The sequence below is a fragment of the Orbicella franksi genome, chromosome 1 (genome assembly GCF_964199315.1).
Source record: "Orbicella franksi chromosome 1, jaOrbFran1.1, whole genome shotgun sequence".
NCBI classification, from domain to species: Eukaryota; Metazoa; Cnidaria; class Anthozoa; order Scleractinia; family Merulinidae; genus Orbicella; species Orbicella franksi.
The window spans coordinates 15,973,389-15,992,299 of NC_138145.1; the positions used below are offsets into that span (position 1 = coordinate 15,973,389).

At 40.5% G+C, this 18,911-nt stretch overlaps 5 protein-coding genes across 8 annotated transcripts in view; 2 read left to right on the forward strand and 3 right to left on the reverse strand.

The window, feature by feature from the left end:
- LOC145492815 (uncharacterized) overlaps window positions 1-1,437 on the reverse strand; it is a 37,093-nt gene extending 35,656 nt beyond the window's left edge. For 3 of the 4 annotated variants that reach the window (XM_081472208.1, XM_081472202.1, XM_081472197.1), the window contains exons 1-2: window positions 1,266-1,433; window positions 957-1,066 (exon numbers count right to left, since the gene is read on the reverse strand). In XM_081472208.1, coding sequence (XP_081328334.1) covers window positions 957-1,066; window positions 1,266-1,318 — 163 coding nt within the window. In that variant the 5' untranslated portion in view covers window positions 1,319-1,433. Of the gene's footprint in view, window positions 1-956; window positions 1,067-1,265 lie in introns of all 4 variants that reach the window. The other variant, XM_081472215.1, reaches the window with a different exon arrangement.
- A 161-nt stretch (window positions 1,438-1,598) lies between these two features.
- Window positions 1,599-5,239, forward strand: LOC145492865 (coatomer subunit beta-like). Its single transcript, XM_081472246.1, has 3 exons — window positions 1,599-2,195; window positions 3,576-3,719; window positions 5,118-5,239. The coding sequence occupies exons 1-3, from the start codon at window positions 2,166-2,168 to the stop codon at window positions 5,232-5,234; spliced, it is 291 nt and encodes a 96-aa protein (XP_081328372.1). The 5' UTR covers window positions 1,599-2,165; the 3' UTR covers window positions 5,235-5,239.
- A 1,503-nt stretch (window positions 5,240-6,742) lies between these two features.
- On the reverse strand, window positions 6,743-9,460 carry LOC145492843 (lysine-specific demethylase 8-like). The gene is made up of 2 exons (XM_081472224.1): window positions 8,216-9,460; window positions 6,743-7,402 (listed from the first exon to the last, which is right to left on the reverse strand). Exons 1-2 carry the CDS (start codon window positions 9,425-9,427, stop codon window positions 7,238-7,240), a joined length of 1,377 nt encoding a protein of 458 aa, XP_081328350.1. The 5' UTR covers window positions 9,428-9,460; the 3' UTR covers window positions 6,743-7,237.
- A 112-nt stretch (window positions 9,461-9,572) lies between these two features.
- On the forward strand, window positions 9,573-14,069 carry LOC145493009 (cap-specific mRNA (nucleoside-2'-O-)-methyltransferase 2-like). The gene is made up of 4 exons (XM_081472417.1): window positions 9,573-10,313; window positions 10,581-10,797; window positions 11,181-11,735; window positions 12,275-14,069. Exons 1-4 carry the CDS (start codon window positions 9,639-9,641, stop codon window positions 13,378-13,380), a joined length of 2,553 nt encoding a protein of 850 aa, XP_081328543.1. The 5' UTR covers window positions 9,573-9,638; the 3' UTR covers window positions 13,381-14,069.
- LOC145493019 (5' exonuclease Apollo-like) lies at window positions 14,070-18,899 on the reverse strand. The gene has a single exon (XM_081472427.1). The coding sequence runs from the start codon at window positions 18,486-18,488 to the stop codon at window positions 16,293-16,295; it is 2,196 nt and encodes a 731-aa protein (XP_081328553.1). The 5' UTR covers window positions 18,489-18,899; the 3' UTR covers window positions 14,070-16,292.
- Between the last annotated feature and the right edge of the window lie 12 nt (window positions 18,900-18,911).

The window sequence follows — 18,911 nt, forward strand, 5'->3', positions numbered from 1 at the left end:
ACATTGCATGTTCCTACTTCCAATACATGTTCATTAAACCAATTGTTTTCAGATGCAGTCTTAACAAGTTTTTGTTACATATTTAAACATCATTAGCAGATGGAACAGTGTGTTCTTGAGATAACTCAATACAGGAGAGGAAAAGATTGAGAACCTGGCCAAAGAAAATTGAGCCACACGAAAGGTATGTTCCTCTGGAGACAACCTAGTGACCACTCACACCTGCATTTGATGTGGCAGGGACTACCACTCCAGAATCAGAATGACCAGCCAAAGCTGATGGTGTTCCAGCCGGCACCATGGCACCAAACAACAACTAAGGTGCATAATTCATAGTTGACATAGACAGATGGAGGTTGATGGTGATTAAACACTGTTACAAGTCACACACTTGGTCACGTAGTTGAATTTGTCATTTGAGTTTAGTGTTAATAGAAGGGAATGGTTATGAGGCCTGGCCAATGTCCACAGAGCCAATGTCCATGGAGCTGGACTCCTTCTTCTCCCACCTGGGTTCAACCAGGCAGGTTAGGGAGAGATCAGGGACTGGACTACCGTTGAAACTGGTGGAAATACCACTGTGCAAGGTAACCAGAGGGAATTGTAACAGCAAGGCTTATGTCATTAATTGCATGCTGCACCTGTTACAGGCCTGTAGTTAATTAAGAGCTGCTTTCGAGGGCTAGAAAGGTTAATTATTACCCAAAGACACAAACTTGAAGTTCACATTATGTTTTGTCAAAAACACTCTGAGACACTTCATGTGTATGCATTAAGCTTAAAACACGTGACAGAACAAATTAAGCTGCAGCTTGAAATAATAAGCTCAGGTTATCTAGGGCCTCCGTCGAAAGCGGAGGTTAAAGATTGTATGAATAACAAAACAGTTCAGGGAAACTCTTAAGATGTAACGGACCTCTAAAAATGAGTGTAAAAGGAAACTGTAAGCTACAAACCTGTAGTTGTTGGTCTTACTGTTAGTCCTTCGGAAAATTCAGCAGAAGAATCTAACATGTCGCCCCCCGTACCAGCTGCGACGGCCTCCTTAAACCTTGCCAGATTAGTGCTAATAAAATGAATTGCAAAATCAAAACAGAGTTCATTCAAGCCGCAAATGAGACTCATGAAACAATACCAATATAAATAATAGATCAACTTGGTGTTTTTATTACTCTAAGCGAGACCACACGTTGATCGAGACAGGGCATAAAGCAACAACTTGTCAAACAAAGCGAAAGACAATAAAAAGCTCATTGTTAAATTACCTCCTATCAAAATCCAAAGGAAGAGTTATATCGTCTTCGGCTACGGAATCCATGGTCCTACGGGCTAAATGATTCTACAAACTAATGAAAACATAAACTGTGCAGAAACAATGACCGAACTATGCCCAACTGTATTTTACAAATCGTTCCGCCATTTTTTTGGCATAATGATACTGAGCCAGCAAGGCAGACCGCTGACACCTTCCACGCTTGGCCAATATTGGCCCTCTGTTACCCCATGTTGGTCGATCTGTTTGTTTTGCCCGTGCCATCTTGTTTATTCCCTCACTCATTGATTATTAGAAACTCTGATTGATTTTCGGCAAAAGCCCCCCAAATATGTTTGTTTTAAAAACCAGCTACATTTGTTTACAACTGCTTCTGCTTATTTCGGATGTTTGGAATGAAGGTAGTGATTATTCAAATTTATTCAACCCCTTTTTTCTTTTGTTGCGTGAAATAATATTTCTTTGACAAAGTGATTTCTAAAGTATCATCAGTTGCTTTTCATGTGATCAGCCAACCACGATTGAATGCGTCACCAACCACAACACAAGCGCCACCTCGTGGGGCATGAGAAGGTTGAACGAAATTGATTGCACTTCCGGTCACGAAAACTTTAGAGATCAGTGCACTCAGACCCACATACCTGACTATGAAAACGACACAGACGGCGGAATCGTTACACTGTAAACAGATCAGATGTTCTTTTTATGTATCAGGGATAGTTGAAATATTTTCTTGTGAAAGTCGCTCGGAATAGTCTATTAGTAACGGGTCAACGCTTGTTAACTGAAAACAAAACCGCTAAACGTTAACTTCGTGAGTTGACTCTCGACGCTGTCATTGATTCCCGTCAGCGCTTTGTACTTGTTCAATTGCTGTACCGTAGTTACAGACATGTTCCTCAGAGGTGACAAGTGTCTTCGGGTGAGTGAAAACTGATTGATTTGTACCTTTAATTTACCGTATCTGTTATTACGCTTAGTTTTGTACGGCGCTACTGCTTTAAAACGACTCGCAGATTTATAAAATCGCGCGCGCTTTTAAGGTCTACCCTAATGGGTATACCCGTATTATACTAGCGCTCAGTTCCAGGTTTTATTTACGATCGATGTTACTCAGCCTGGCCGGTTTGGTGATGGTTCAATGATACGAATGAGTATTAACACAAACTGGAAGTAATACTTTATACCGTGACTTCAGCTGATCAAGCATGAAAATCGTCACATGGAATCACTTATTTGTGAATATCACACTAATCCTGGGCATTTCTCTCAAACAATTTCATAAGAAATCACATCGGGACCCTTCGATAAATGACAAAGAGTGATACCACAGTCCTAATGATGGGCTAGGGCTCCTTTTCTTTAGTTTATTTTGGTGATTTTTATAGACTGTACATTGACGAACAGACAGCTAAATAGATATGGATCATAAGATCTGTAACAAGATGTCGAATCACTTGTCTGTTTGTTAGCATAACCGGAAAGCTCGCTAGCCGCAAGATGACGTAACGGACCAATCCGTTAGTGAGTCAATAAAATTGTTCAAATCACTGAAGTCTAGCCGATCTTATCAAAACTGGACACAAGAGAGTGTCGACTTTGTAACTTGAATTCAGTCCGTTATCAGACTGTCTAAAAGTCATCGGATAGTTTATCCAAGATAACCTGCACAGCACTTAGCCGATATCCTTTCTGCCAAGGCATGTACTCCGCGGCATCGCGAAAAACAAACAAATATATCTATTTTGCCTCTGCGATATCCTAAAGGAATCTCTTTATTTGGCTTTTGTTAATTATAATACCTAAGGGATATTTTTCTCGGGGTTTTCTCTTCACTTTTCAACAATTTCAAATAAGACGGTTTTATGTCCTCTCTGAGGCTTTTTTCAGCTCTCTTTCAAAATCATCGGCATGGCCTCTCAAGAAAAGCAAAATTGTGAGAGATATGCTGGACTATACTCAGGCAAAATATGTAATATTCAGATCAAGTTATAACAGATAGTAACCTGAAATTTCGCTTCCAAGGTAGGACGATGTTTCTTATACCGAAAAGACCACCATCGTATAAACTAGTTAATTGATTCAGGGTGTTAACTAGCGTATCGTGCTAGGTTTCCTCTCCGGAACTTTCGTTTTGGTTGAAAGCGTGAGAAAATTCTAGACTTTCTTTTACTCTGCTTCAAATATAACACTCCTCTCAAAGCAATTATCAGCTGTGTTGGTCTTCACCGGAAAACGTACCAATAACTTCAATGGAGCTCTCTGTGTTGATTTTGACGGTCGTTTTGTTGAATTTCATCAGAAATCCATCCGAAGGACGATTCCAAACGCCAGCTGTTTCGTGCAGAGTGTATATAGTCTGATGATGTCATCCCCACTTGAAGTAGTCCGGTGCGAGGCTGCCGCCTTATTGGTTGAATTGTCGCCGGCTCCAGAGGTGTTACAGGTAAAAACAACAAGCTTATGGGCGTGATCAAGGGGCGTGATTATTAATATTTAGTTCACCCACGCTCATTCCTGCCGCTCTCTCGAGTCCAGTCTACGTTCCTCCCCGGGAAGAGAGAGCTGGGAGAGGAGTGCGGACTCCTTTCTCGAGAAACGGCTTGTAATCGAACCTAGTTGGCACTCTTCTGTTTGGCGTCAAAACACTTGAAAGATGGTCGGACATTGAAGTGTCCATTGTAGTGCACCTTGATCTAGAAGATGATCACCACAAAGACGCTACGAAGTCAAATGATTTCGTCCAAGATGCTGTTTAATATTACTGTATACTGTCTAATGTGTTTACCCATGCAGCCAGAAGTCTGCGAAAATAATAAGGTACCATAAAATGACAACTTGAAATCTACGTGCGTGGCGCATGGCTGGAGATTTCAATATAAGGCCCGGTTCATACGTCGCATTTCTGCCGTGTCGAATTCAATTCAACGAATTAAATTCGACAGAAATACGACGTCTGAATCGGCTGCCGCATTTCTGCCGCACGTTCGACTGGTCTTGTCGCATTATCCGACAGAAATGCGACACCGATTCAGACGTCGAATTTCTGCCGTGTCGAATCTAATGCATACATTATGTTAATGTATTGAGCATGCGTAAATGTTTTCCCGCTCAGGAAAAAGAAGAAACTTGGCCATTCTCGACCCAATGCAACCTGAACATATTGCAACACATACTGCTCCGTTGTCAGCCTTCTCCTTCTCGTTCCATTGGCGGTCAATTTTTTGCAAAATTTAAGTTCGTCGTCGCTCAGTATTTTCGTCCGCCATATTGAATACCCTCCGTTTAAAACATTTTCCGCTGGCTGACATACCCGACAGTACAAATTCCGAATTAAGTGCGACACAAGTGCGACGTATGAATCGACAGTCGCATTTCTGTCGCACTTAATTGAATTGAATTCGACACGGCAGAAATGCGACGTATGAACTGGGCCTAAGTCTCATTTGTGTGGTACCTCTGAGTACTCCTGGGCCCAAGATCGTGACTAGCCTGTGTACAGCCGCCCCCTCCCCTAAAACAAAAAAAAATCGGGTATTTTGGATGGGAGGGGGCGGCTGCATACAGGCTAGGGCTAGATCGTGACCTACGTGACTCGCAATCACAGAGGCTGATAAGGTGATGGGTACGTTGGGACAACGCCAATAGTCACGTGATGTCAGTACATGTAACGTAAAGATCTCGTCATTTGTACATGTTTTGGGACACACCGTGTGCTATAGCCTATAGACTTATTCTGTAAACTTATTTTTGAACAAGTCTTAAAAATCCACGGGTGATCTTATTTACAGCGTTCATTACCTCGTTGATGTTTTCACTTTTTTCGTTTTCGTTTCCCTTCCAGGCCGTTGAAAGGTGTTATCTCAAGATCATAAATCAAAACAATGTCGACGAAACTTTACGGAAAATTGTTCTTGAGAGATTAAAGAATGTGCAAGATAAAATATCTTCAATGCAGTAGCCGAACAAGATCTGTTAGGTGATCGAAGAAAAGAAAATCATACATTCCGGGTTACAGAGAAGGCAAGATCCTGGATGCCAAGGAGGAATATTTCAATTCATCGTTCAAACTCCTCAACTCCAAGTCTTTCTCTCCGCGCGCTGAGAGGGATTTTATATGGACAAGAAAGCCGCCAACAAATGAATTTCACATCACGCGTATGAGGAAGCACTTTAAGTTTTTATGTTCGTCATCTTGTGAATATATACACGACTACCTCGAATTAACTATTAGCACGCAGCCCATGCAGACTGTGCAATGTCTGCGGTGGCCAACATAACCGTGTACTTTGCACGCAGTGAGGGCCTGTGAATACGGTCCACTTCAACATCCATTTGTGCCGTGCGTGGCACAAAACTAACGCTAACACTATTGTCCTCAGTGCCAGACCGACCCATATACAAGCAAACTGTATTTTCTTCACGTCGTACGTTCATACCGGGGAGGAGGCTCACAGCCTTTTCCAGGCGTTTGGCTAGTCGGGAACAGCGAGAAAAGCGAAAAGAGAAAAAAATATGGGAGTGGTTTGATACGGCTCTCCGCGTCGTACTCCTTTCTTATTTTTCCTTCATAGTTTTTTGTGTTCCCCGACATGCTGAACGTACGGAACAGACTAGAAGACTTAGGAAATGTTCCGTCTTAAGTTAAGGCAACGGGCCAGAATACTTTGAACTCAATGAAAGTGTACAATTTAGTTGTAATATAACACGAGGTAAGACATCGCCAGTTTTCACATCGGAAAGCAGGTTTTGGTTCGACAGGGCGTGTATTATGTATCATATAAACTTTAGTTAAAAGAAAGTAAAAAATGACCATTATCCTTATCCTCAAGTTTATGGCTGAAATAATTACCTCGTGTCGTCGCGATTAACCAGCCGGAGGTCTCCAAGGATTCACAACGCAATCGACGTATTCCAGTTCTGATTTACAACGATGGAATGTTGGTTAATGTTCCAAAAGGAACCTTATTAAAGTTTTTTTTTGTCTCTCTTTCGTTAACACAAGAACATTTGCTGTGGCCATGCTTGAATTCTTATTCAGGCAGTCCTCTCTTTTGTCTCTCTGTTGCTCTTCGGCTACTTTTATCAAATCAGAGAGCGGAGATTGAAATGATGACGGCGGAGCTTCGTGGACAACAATCAGTTTACTCTTCGTTATAATATTACAATCCACCAAATAACGTTTTGTATATGTTAATAGGTCTTAAAAATTTTTCTTGAGGTGCGATCTCTAGTGAGTACTATGCTGTAACTATGCTGAAAAAACCTTTCCATGGCCTGCGTTGCAGACGTAAAAAGATGCGAAAAACCCGAGAAAGAAGGGTTAGGGTTCTTCCTCTCTCCCACTCCCCGCTCCTTTCATTCCCACTCTCCCTCCCCATCTCCCCCGATTAAGGCCTGCTGCGCAGACTACCTTATTCAAAGCTCTCAACGCGGGTAGCTAAAAAGGAAAATCTTATTGTCAGAACAAAAAATTATTTAAGAAAGGCAAAAGTTAGCTCTGCGGTTTTTCTACAAAGTGGTTTGGTTTTGCTGTACCTGTGCACACAGCCACATGAAAATTTGCTCTCTACTTTCCACCGTTGTGGAGTAATATAATTATTTGACTTTGTTTGAAACTATTACTATATTTTTAGCCTGTTCCGGGCTCTCGGTCAGTGGGGAGGATTGAAAAAGCGGGCGGGCGAAGAGCCGGATCCGCCTTCTTGTTTTCTCTCCCAGACCCCGCTTGTCGCCCGCCCGCTTTTTCGATCGTCCCCACTGACTGAGAGCCTGGAACAGGCTACTACTTACATCACGGCTTCGTTTTCGTTTTATTCTATGCTCTCTATTGACCTCTTTGGCTAATAGGCTTCAGCAGAAGTAGTTTAAAGGAAATAAAAAATTGTGACTCCAGAAACACTCTTCTGACAGTATGTAACAATGAGGTTTATTTGTTCGAAAAGATTTGACCACGTTCAAAAGTTAGGACCACCAGAAGCTTACAGAGAAACTAAGTGACAATGACCTGACATAATGCCAGTGGTACGGTGGAATGTACAACATCTGTCCTTCCTTCAGGATACATTCCTGGTAAACAGCTGATGAAAATTCAGGAAACTGGACAAGATCAGGGTCCTCAACATCTACCTGGAACAGATTCAAAGACAAGTACATTTTATTGCATCATCATGAGAAATAACTTAAAGTGAATAAATTTCTAAGTTTACTTTTGCTTTTTGCTAAATGAAGCAAATCTCGAGGGGGGAATATTGGCTGCCATCACAGAAATTGTGTTCTTTGTATAGCCAAAATAAGTCATAGAGACTACTTGAGATTTTATTACTGTCTTCTTGGCCCCATGGGGGGGGGGGGGGGGACTCCCTATAATGGCCTTTATGGAGAGACCCTACCCAAAAGGGTTACCTTTTGCTGGCTTCAGGAAGGGATTTCACAAGTTGAGGTACATGAAAGGGTAGGAAAATCTGTCATTTAGTTATTTCAAAGGGACTTTAATCAAAATATTTTGAACAAATGTACATGTTCGTTATGGCTGTATCATTTCATTTATTCGGCAATTATACATGAAAATGACAAGATAATGACATAATGCGGGCCAGTTATGAAAGTATGTGAAAGGGGTAGCTTTTTGCAATTTAGGGTACATGAAATGGCTACCTTTTTTGTCAAAATGGTATACAAAAGGGTAAGGGGTTGGACCTCGCGGCAGAGCCTCCCTGTACAGTACTTTGTAGAGTACCCCCTGGGCTTCTTGCTAGCTTCTTGCCAGCTTCTTGCTGGGCTTCTTCAAGAAAAATGCTTTCATCCTGGGTAATAGCAGGATGAGTTGAGTGTTAGTGTCTCTAAACAAACTTGCTGCTGAAGAGAATTGAATGCCCAAAAAATCCAATGGAAGAAAGATGTTAATCACTCCCTGGAGACAGTTATTATTTCAAACAATACCTGGCTTGTATTATTCAGCAATGTTGATTTGTGAGGATACAGCTTCTCTGATTCAGTCTTGGAATACAGTCTCAAGTACTTCTCACCAACAACTTGTGCCAAGAGATTGTGATAGGGATCATGGTGCATTGGTGATATCGTACCCTTTGGACCAAACCAAGCATTGATTATAACATCGTTATCACCTTCGCCGAGATAGCAATAATCAGGAGTGATGATGTCCCTTCTTAATTCAGGTATCTGATCAAACAACTGATGCTGAGCTAAATAAGCAATCTCCGAGTCCTGGCCTTTTTCAATTGGATCAATGTAACTGTCAATAAAATCTCCTACTGTCATTAATTTTTGTGTCCATGTGTCATCCGTGTATCGTAAGCCCAGCTCAACTGGTACTGTACGACATCCAGCAATGGTCCTAAGATATTGTATGCTCCACTGATGAGTTGTCCTGGCAGGCCAGTGGTCCATTACTCCATCCAGGATCACTGGTTTGTCTTTCTGTATGTAATTTGTAAGAAATGCTTCTAGTGAAGGGCAAAAGACATGATCAATGTCAAACTCCTTACTTATCATTGGTATTCCATAATGTTTTCTTCTTTTTGTAAAATCAGAAGTAGCAGACTGCCATTCTCCATCTACAGACTCAGAATCATTGCTAAATTTCCTTTTTTCTGTAGATTTTCCCACCATTGAAGTTTTTGTTTCGTGAAGTTCTGAACTGATTTCAGAATCATGGTCATTGGAAGTGCTATCCATTACCTCTTGACTATAACTACTTCCCTTTGCATTTTTCTGAAATTCTGTTGCAATCCTGGTTAGAATGTTATCCAAAATGGGTGCACCTAACAAAAGCCCCATGTCACAAGCCTTCATTGCCTCTGTCTGTCTTCCTCTACTGTGAAGACACAATGCTTTGAAAACACTGGCATATGAATATGTTTCTCTCCAAATTACATTGACATCTCGCCAGTGACCTGTATTACACTTCTCCCAACAAATGTCAATCACAGTTTGACAGTTTGAAAGACAGCTGTCAAAGTTATCTAAGAAAAATTCTTTGACTCCTTGGGTTAGAAGAAAAAGCACTGGATCACCACCAACATCTGTCAATTGGTAAAGATTTTTCTCAAGATTTAAATCTTCTGCACTCTTCACCAGGGGACGAAGTTGTTGAAGAATTTGAGCGCCACTTCTAAGAGATAAATCCACCATCTTTTGCACAATACCAAACCCAGAAGACCTAAGCGGTCAGCGGTGTAACGAAAATTCGTTATTGCTTTAAGTACACGCATCAAAATGTATCCGAACGTACATCGTATAGTTACCAGTCCATGGAGAAACAGACGGCCAACATGGCTTCGTTTTGACGCAGATTTTATTCATTGTGTTACAAATTTAACTTTTCATCATTTTCTAGGCAGTTATGCCAACAAAGAAACGAAAGAAGCACCAAAAACATCACGTACACGACTCTGGGGATTTTCTCGGAGAAATCGAAGCCTTGTTTAACAAGAGATTCGTTTTGAAATCAAGTGGAGAAACATGGGCACTACCGGATTCATCAAGCATGTTTCAAGAACTACCGTTCATCCTGGAAGACATGATCTCCTTGAAGGACGAGCTGAATCGAAAGAAGAGCCTACTAAACGACATGGATATAGTTAAGTGGCATTTGCACACCCGTAGAGCTCACAAAGCAGGCCTTGTTGTGAAGCACCTTCGGGAGAATATTCATGCTGAGATGTGTACTCAAGCTTGGACTAAATTCCACGAGATACTCAACTCCTTCGATCTCATCCCAGAGATCGCACGAAAAACTGGAAAGTTTCGATCAGTGCACCTATGCGAGGCTCCAGGAGCTTTTATTGCAAGTTTAAATCACTTTGTGAAGAGTTGTCATCACAGTCTAGAGTGGGACTGGGTCGCCAATACTCTGAATCCTTACTATGAAGGTCATGACTTGACAGCCATGTTGGACGATGACAGGTTTGTTTTGCAGACATTGTCACACTGGCATTTTGGTGTGGATGGAACTGGAGACTTGATGAAGCTGGCTAACTTGGAATCTCTTCAACAAGATACACCTGACGTTCATTTGGTAAGAATGATTTACATTGTATATACCTTTAAAACCAAGAGAATCACGACCCTTATGCCGTAGTCTTTCTCCAGACCATGTGAAACGAGAGGGAGATAAAGGTGACTCAAAGGTGTTGGTAGGACTTGATTACATACCCTAGGGGGGTAGTTAGAGGAAATATCCTACTGATGAGGTTAGAATAGCCAGTGGCCAAGGGTAGTATAGCTTCTTGGACACTACTATAGATGAATAACAAAATTCATAAAATGGTTTCTTTCTTTTTAGGTGACAGCTGATGGCAGTATAAACTGTGCTAATCAACCAGATGAGCAGGAAAGCCTTGTAGGACAACTGATCTTCTGTGAGGCAGTAGCTGCCATAAACCTGCTTTGCCAAGGAGGGAACTTTGTGTTCAAAATGTTCACTGCATTCGAGCACCAGATGATATCCCTTCTGTATCTTCTTGCTTGTTTGTTTCAAGAAATCCAAGTCATTAAACCAGGTAGACACCATAATGATTCAGACACAGGTTCATCTGACAGATGAGTGACCAGTAAATATTTTGTGGATTATTTCCTGGTACTGTCCTGCCTCCTGGATAAGTATTACTGGTTTGTCTGATCAAGAGACAAGTCCTTGGAAATAAAAGCCCAGGTTTCCAAAGTAATATCACATTTCATCTGGGACAGTTTAATGAATAGTGGAAAGAGTTGAGCTCTGCCAAGGCAGCAATCCATTCTTGGTTCTGTAGTTAAACTGATAGACTATTTACGAGCAAAAATAGGATATACATGCACAGTCCAAAATTTTGCATAATTTGTAAAAAAATAATACATCATTAGGAACTGTTTGTTGACACAGGATGTATATGTGTTTTTGGTTTAGGTACCAGCAAGTCAGGTAATTCAGAGGCCTATGTTGTATGCCTTGCGTTTATTGGCAAAGAGAAAATTCCAAGCAGTGTTATGGAAAAAGTATGTGAAGGGTATGGTGAACATTGCCCATCCTCCAGTCTGTTTTCCCTGAGTTCAATCCCGTGCACGTTTCTGGAGAGGTTAAAAGCCTGCGAGGAGTACTTTACTAGTCTTCAAATGGAAGCCATTGATCAAAACATCAAACAGTTTTATTACATGAGTTCAAGGGAATGGAAGGCTCATGCTCAACTTCGTCAGCTTGTGGTAGAAAACTTTGTAGAAAGATTTCACGTAAGACCAATCAACGAAGAGGAACATGTTGTAGCTGGTGCTTACTTAGATGGGACACAACTGAGCTTCACCAGAGGACCTACAAATAATGTACCTTTTAGAGAGAGCTTTAATGGTCGACATCAGATGGGAAGTTACAATGAGAGAAATGAGAATCTGAACCAGGAGTGGCTCGCAAAAACTCTAGCAGATGGACAGTTCCAATTTCATCCTACTCAGCTGAAGAGTTTGCAAGGTATGTTAAGAGGTCTACATGTGGGTTTTCGCTTGATTGAACAAACTATCCTGTGTTCCCAGTTGTTTGTCACTACTAAGCATAATACATGTGCTGCATAGATGACTGTACATCTGTAACCTTTTGCATGCATTGCAAGCCTGTGATATTAGGTAATTTACATATCCAGATTTTAGTCCTTCTGTTTAAAGGTGTTTATCACTTCTAACTTAAGGTCTCATTCAAAGCGCAAGATTAGATACAGAATTCATATACATGTTAAGCTTAATGCTGCTCTAATTAGGAACTGGGGCACATTTTAACTAACTCAGTGAACTACCAAAGCAATATTTGGGACAACTGTGTTAAAGACAAGAGGTTAGCTGTGAGAATTGCATTGCCTGAATGGTTCAATTTCTACTACAGTATGTGTATAAATACACCTAATTTAATAAATACTCCTAATTTTATTTGGAGTTTATCATTCTGATAAGTTCAGAAATTCTTAAAACAAGTCAAAGTGGATAGAAGTGTGAATTCATCTCACAATTATATTGCAGATTATTCTCAAGTTTACAATGAAGTTCCCCTGATTCCACTTCACTATGATCAAGTAGTGTGGCTTGAAGGGGCAGAGTGTGTCGCACCAGAGGTCATGGCTGCCACCTGGAAACCTCAGTCTGCAGCTTGTCTAAATGCTGTTTTGAATTCACGTTTCTGTACGCCATTCTATATTAGCAAGTTACAAGATGCACATCAGCAGGCTACAATCCTAAGGGAAGAGAATGTCGACAACCTCATTTCTATAAATGACAAAGTGTGTCCTTCAAATATTGTCAAGATGTCGAAGGGTGGTGAAGCAGAAGTAAGAAATCTTGATAACCTCATCTTCTTCACAGAAATGGCAAAGTGTGATAACTTTGGAATTGTGTTAAATCTCAGTGACAGTCTTGATTATCTGGGACAATACCTTCAAGAAAAGCATGCTAGATTCAACTCAATTCGCCTGTGCATCTCAGCTGAGAGTGGAACACCATTAGCATCTATTAATCAGGAAACTGCTTTTCAGTTTGAAGACATTTCACAGCATGTGAACAGGGTCTCCCAGATAGGTGATGAGCAGAAAATCAATCTTGTTTTTGCTGACCTAAACCACAGTAATGAACTGAGTGCAAAAAGAGATTTGGTTTCTCTGTGCATCACTGCCCTAAAGTTGTTGGGAGATGGTGGAATGTTTGTTTGCCGTGTCTGTGAGACACTGACAAGATTCAGTGTGGGCCTTTTGTACATTTTCCACCATATATTTGACAAGTTAACAATTGTTAAACCAGTGATGTCACAGCTGTCAAGCCCACAAAGATTTTTGGTGTGCAAGGGATTTCATGGTGACAATAAACATTATGCTGCTTATCTTGAAGAGGTTCTTCACCAGCTCACAATGCTTGCCAATGAAGGGTCAGCTTTTGATGTTGTAGAGATTGTGCCCATGCAGCTTCTGTATGGTGAACAGTTTTATACCTTTGTTAAACAGATGAATGAACAACTGGCTCATGTACAGCTTCAGACCATTGTTCAACTGGAGAATTACTTCCTTTATCCTGACAAAATACCATCTGCTGAAGAGATTTTTGATCTCAGAGAAGAAGTGACAGCATACTTGAAGTGACAACAGAACTTTCATTTGAAACAAGACTGCTGAATGCCATCAATATTATGCAGTAATCTTTAACAGTGCAATTTGCTTTTCAATGCCTTTGTAGCACTTAGTATGCATTGCTGGCCTATGGTTCTTTGTAGCAAGTTCTTTTATTTCAAACACAGTTATACTCTCTGAACCAAGAGCAGCATACTTGCTGCACCAAGTGTAACATTGTTTTAACAAATTCCTCATGCAACTTGCCCGTCAACATTCTGTAACCAGCCAATGTAAATGCTGCTTTCTATACAGTGGGGGGAGGGGGAAGAGGCAGGGGGGTCAGAACCTCCTGCTTCCTAAACCTTTATTTCCCAACTCCTGCCCCATCATGTCCTGCTCGATCGTCTCTTGCAGTGTAAATTAGGAGACTCAAAACATTATCCTAGTCATTTAGTTGCATAATGCTTAGGCGTTCGTTTGTTTTGAAATTTTTGTATTCTGCCTTGCTCATCTTGCTCACCTTTTTGACAGCTTATGCAACATATCATCTCAGAAGATGCTAAATGCAAGGCAAATAACATTTTGGGTTCTTGTTTTTGAAAGAATTTTAATGCTTAATGACCAAAAATAACATTTTTCTCCTACATGCCACCCTTTTTCTTCCCCCATACCCCCTTTGTCCCCTATTCTCCTGCACACCTGTTCCATTGCCCCCCCCCCCCCCCACTATGCAAAGTCATGTGACTTAATCATTATATTAACTCTCGGATTCAAACCTAGAGAAATGAGGTTGTCTACATGATGTATGTAGATAACACCCATGTACAAAGCGTATTTCAAATAAATATTTAAACTATACCTCCCCATGGTGCTTTGTTCTTTTTTAAAAATTCTACAAGGAAACCATTATTGCTGATAGTAAACTAATGGGTTAGTTATGTAGCCTGGGACTGTGGAATTCCTCATTGACTAAGTGTCAGCTGTCCACTGAAGACAATGACTGAAATTTCAGGCTTTCATTTTCATGTGACTGCATTGTCACCTTCATTGACTGCCAGAGACATTGCACAAGACATTGCCATGTTAAATTGTGGCACAACAGGGTTCATCACTTGAATGGTTACTAGATTAAAGTTGCAGAATTTAGATCAGTCACGTTTTCTGCCTTTCTTAGCTGACTAGACCAGAAGGACAGAAAAGTCCTTTATTTGTTTATTCATGACCTGCCAGAGAAAGACCTCTCACAACTTCATTGTTTGCTCGGTTTGTGACCTAAAACCTTGCTTAGCTATGATACCCTGAAACTCATGAGGCAAGTCTATGAGCTGTTCCTCACGATCATTTCAAGAAAGGCCTCAAAACAAGAGAAGAGAACTTGCTCATTGTGTTGCATGGCCAGGGGTGCATTAAGTAAGGACAATAATTAATAGCCAGGTAATTGGAAAGGACTATTTTTAATGATAACAATAACCTAGTGTTTCAACATATTTAATAGCTTTTAACAATTATTTTGTGTGAGAAATTCAAAATTTGATTTCTTTTCATCTCAAATCGATGCTCTTTGTGTTCATCAGAAAAGTTAAAATGTCTATGGCAGTGCACAGTTTTTGAAGACATTTGAGTTGCACTGTTTACATTAAATTTAAATGGAAGATTGCTGGATCTATAACTATGTATTACATACAAACACAAAATGAATTACATGGAACATTGAAGTTGTACTTAAAATATTCCAATCAGGTTCCAAAATTTCAAGTAAGGAAGTAAGATAACTTTCCAAACAGGGCCTCTTTGTTTTCCAGTTCAATTATCAAACAGCCATACCTGAGGGCTGACTTTAGGTGCTGATGTTTGCAGGGATACAAATCTTACATTATATTTTGAATTACCTGTTGCCTTGATCTTCCCACCCATAACAAGCCTGTTACTTTGCAGGTTAATTGCACCAACAATGGGCAAATTCAGATGAAACACGACGAGTAGTCCCTCTTTCACCTTTCTTTTCTTTTTGCTTTTCATGCAGCCATTTCTTCCTTTCTTACTTAAGGTCTCGCTCTCCACACTAAGCGAAAGGGAGATAACTCATAGTCTAATGAAACATCAATACCTGGTCACAGTCATAACAGGTGTTACTGTATCAGATAAAAGCCCCAGTCTGAGATAAATTATTGTTCAAGTCATTTACATATTGTTTAGCGAGACAATGACAGATCTCATTCAGTCAGTTATAAGTTTGCCACCATGTATGGTTAGTTTTATGACATTCAAGATTGCAGCTCAACGTTAGAGTGTGCTGATTGACAATAAAGCTGGAAAACAATAGAGCCCAGATATTAATTTATTTTGTGAAAAAGCTAGTCCCTTTGGTGACTTCATGAGTATTACAAACAAATTTAACCCAATTTGGAACACTTAAAGGAACCCATACAATGTGATTGTGCATGTATCTAGGACAATGGTATATATCCTTGCCCAAAAACTCAACAACCATGGCAATGCCCCAAGTGGTTATGATATTCATAAATATAAATGTACTTCTCATTAAAGTTAATATGTGAATTAGGTAATTTGTATCCATTTGGATGGATGTTACTATTTTGCACTTATGGCAACATTTAGTTATCAAAACAATCTAATACAAGGAAATGTTCAAGGTAACTGGTACCCAAAATAAACACACTCATTTGTCTCTAAAAGCAGCATTTTTCACCATGTCTGCCAAATATTTCCTTGTCCAAAAACTCAACAACCACGGCAAAGCCCCAAGTGGTTATGATATTCATAAATATAAGTGTACTTCTCATCAAAGTTAATATGTGAATTAGGCAATTTGTATCCATTTGGATGGATGTTAGTATTTTGCACTTACAGCAACATTTAGTTATCAAAAAAATCTAATACAAGGAAATGTTCAAGGTAACTGGTACCCAAAATAAACACACTCATTTGTTTCTAAAAGCAGCATTTTTCACCATGTCTGCCAGATATTTCCGTGCAAAATCACATGAGCGTCCAGTATAAATATTGAATTTCTTCTTGCTCAAACTACCCTTGTTAACACTATCGACACTGTTCTTATCATTTTGGTCAGTGAGCTCTCTGTACTTTCTTTTCAAGGAAAGATTCTCTACTGGAACAATCACATTGTTGCACAGATCCTTGACTTTGACACAAGTTGCTTTATCGCCTGTAGCATCTCTGCTGGATATATTTCCTTTTGGAGAGTTCATAATCCTGTCACACATGTTCTTGGTTTTGATAGATGAAGCAACTGCATCTTCCTTGCCTCCTATGGTTGTCTCTGCCATATCAGGTTCTTTATCACCTTCACAGTTAAGTACCTTTGATGTTTCTACTGATTCACAGCCTGTCAAGCCACTTTTGGACAAAGAAGGAACTGAATTTATTTCATATCCTGTGATCTCATGCACCATGCTGTTCTCTTGAAAATCTTTGTCACCTTTGCAATTAAGTGCCTTTGATGTTTCTCCTGATTCACTGCCTATCAAGCCACTTTTGGATGAAGAGGCAACTGAATCTATTTTAATTCCTGTGATCTCACACACCACACTGTTCTCTTGAAAATGTTTATCACCTGAAACATCACCCACACTTGGTTTTTTTCCCGATTCACTGTCCACCAAGCCAGATGCAAAGGATGTAGAATCCACCTTCTTTATTTTACTGCCAATGCTCTGTTGCAACATATCATGATCTTCTTCACCTGAAGTAAAATATGGGACCGAATTTCCACCAGAGTCACTGTCTGCAAAGTAGGCAGATGAATTCATTTCATCCCCTGTGATTCCTTCATCTGGATCTTTATCCACCTTAACTTTTTTGCCAGATTCAACATCTGCAAAACTGCACTTACTGGAAGAAAGAGTGCCAACATTCTGTCCAATTTCTGTGATCCCCTGTTCTGGTATGTTCCCATCAGATTCTTTGATTTCTAAGTCATGTTTGTCCCCACTCATTTCTGCTTTTTCTGGGGTTGGGGGAAAGATGACCCCACGTGGTCTCTTGACCTTAGCAGGTTTTTTTAAGCAATTCTGTCCTGTTGCTTTCACTCTTTTCTTTCCGTCTTGCTGTATTTCTCCCATCATGAAACATGTTACAGAATGAGGGACTGTAAATTCTGATGATGGGGAAGAATCCATCAGATCTTGGAAAACATTCATATTCACTCTACTGTTTATGGTGTCACCTGGCGATAGTCTGTGTTTATGCACAATGGGAATAATCTTCCTTGGCTTGACATTCTGAACAAACTTTCTTAACTCTTCAAAAGAACTATGATCCGAGTAGGGAACAACAAAAACATTCTCCACATTGGCATAGGGGTTTGTTGCTCCAACATAGAGACATGTCGGCAATATTGCAATGGTTGGTTCTTGGGAGTTCCAAAACTGAAGGTTTTTCTTGGTGATTTCATGACTTTTCACTACCCTAATCCTTACTCTATCCACATCACAGGTAAACACATTTGGCATTTCAAGAAGTTTCAGTGTTTCTTTTCTCAAAGGATCCACTCCAATCCAAGTTTTGAACACGACAGCGATTGTATGAAGAAGCATTTCTTTGCCAAGGTTATGAAGCCCAATGACAACTTTGCATTCTGGATGTCCTCGAATTATCTCGAGAATGTTGACAGTTGCTTGAGTACGGGTGGGAAAAGCGCACTTCGCATCGCAGTAAGTATTGTCCAAATAAAGGACGTCAAATTGTTTCCCCTTCATAGTAGAGTGTGCTGTGAAACGTTCACAATAACGGAAATCGCCGGTGTAGAGAATTTTCCCAAAATATCCTTCGAAAATGAACATGACGGAACCAGGGCAGTGGTTGGCGTCAATAAGCGTTACAGTCATGGTTTCCTTTCCAGCTTCATCCAGATTTATGACAACGCATTCATCTAAGGGAAGACCAACGACGAGGTCGCTGTTAACTCCAAGTTTAGCAATTACAAGCTTCCTTGTAACCTCTGAGCAGTAAATTTTGTACGTATTCCATGAAGATGTCAGACCGACCGTGTGGTCCGCGTGCATGTGAGAAAGAAAGAAAATTCTCGAGTGCTGGCAGTGCCTCAACCTCCAAAAGTCAATAGCTATTGGGGTGTTGGAAATTACCGCCCCGTTCATCCTTATCGCTTTTTTTTGGACTTCCGTTTTCGAGCTAACCAGAGAAACCGACCAGCAGCTCCAACAATCCTAACGTTGCCGCCATCTTCAATTGCTATGGAACCCAGTGGATTGCGTTTCCCGCCAAACACGAAGTACACACGAAGTAAACACGAAGTAAACACGAAGTGAACACGAAGTACACGGCGCGAGTGAGTCACGCAACGCATACGTTTGGCCCATTTGTATTACCCGCTGTTCCTGAGCTAAAGGATAAAAATAACTGCTTTCAGCGTAGTAAGTTTGCAGATCGTCGATAGCGTCTGGGATACTATAGGCCACCAATTTCAACGGTGCTTTTAAATTAAAACTTGAAATAGGAACAGAAATTCCTCCCCGTCGCGTACCTGACCAATGCAGGACTGGTAACAAATTATCCGGTTT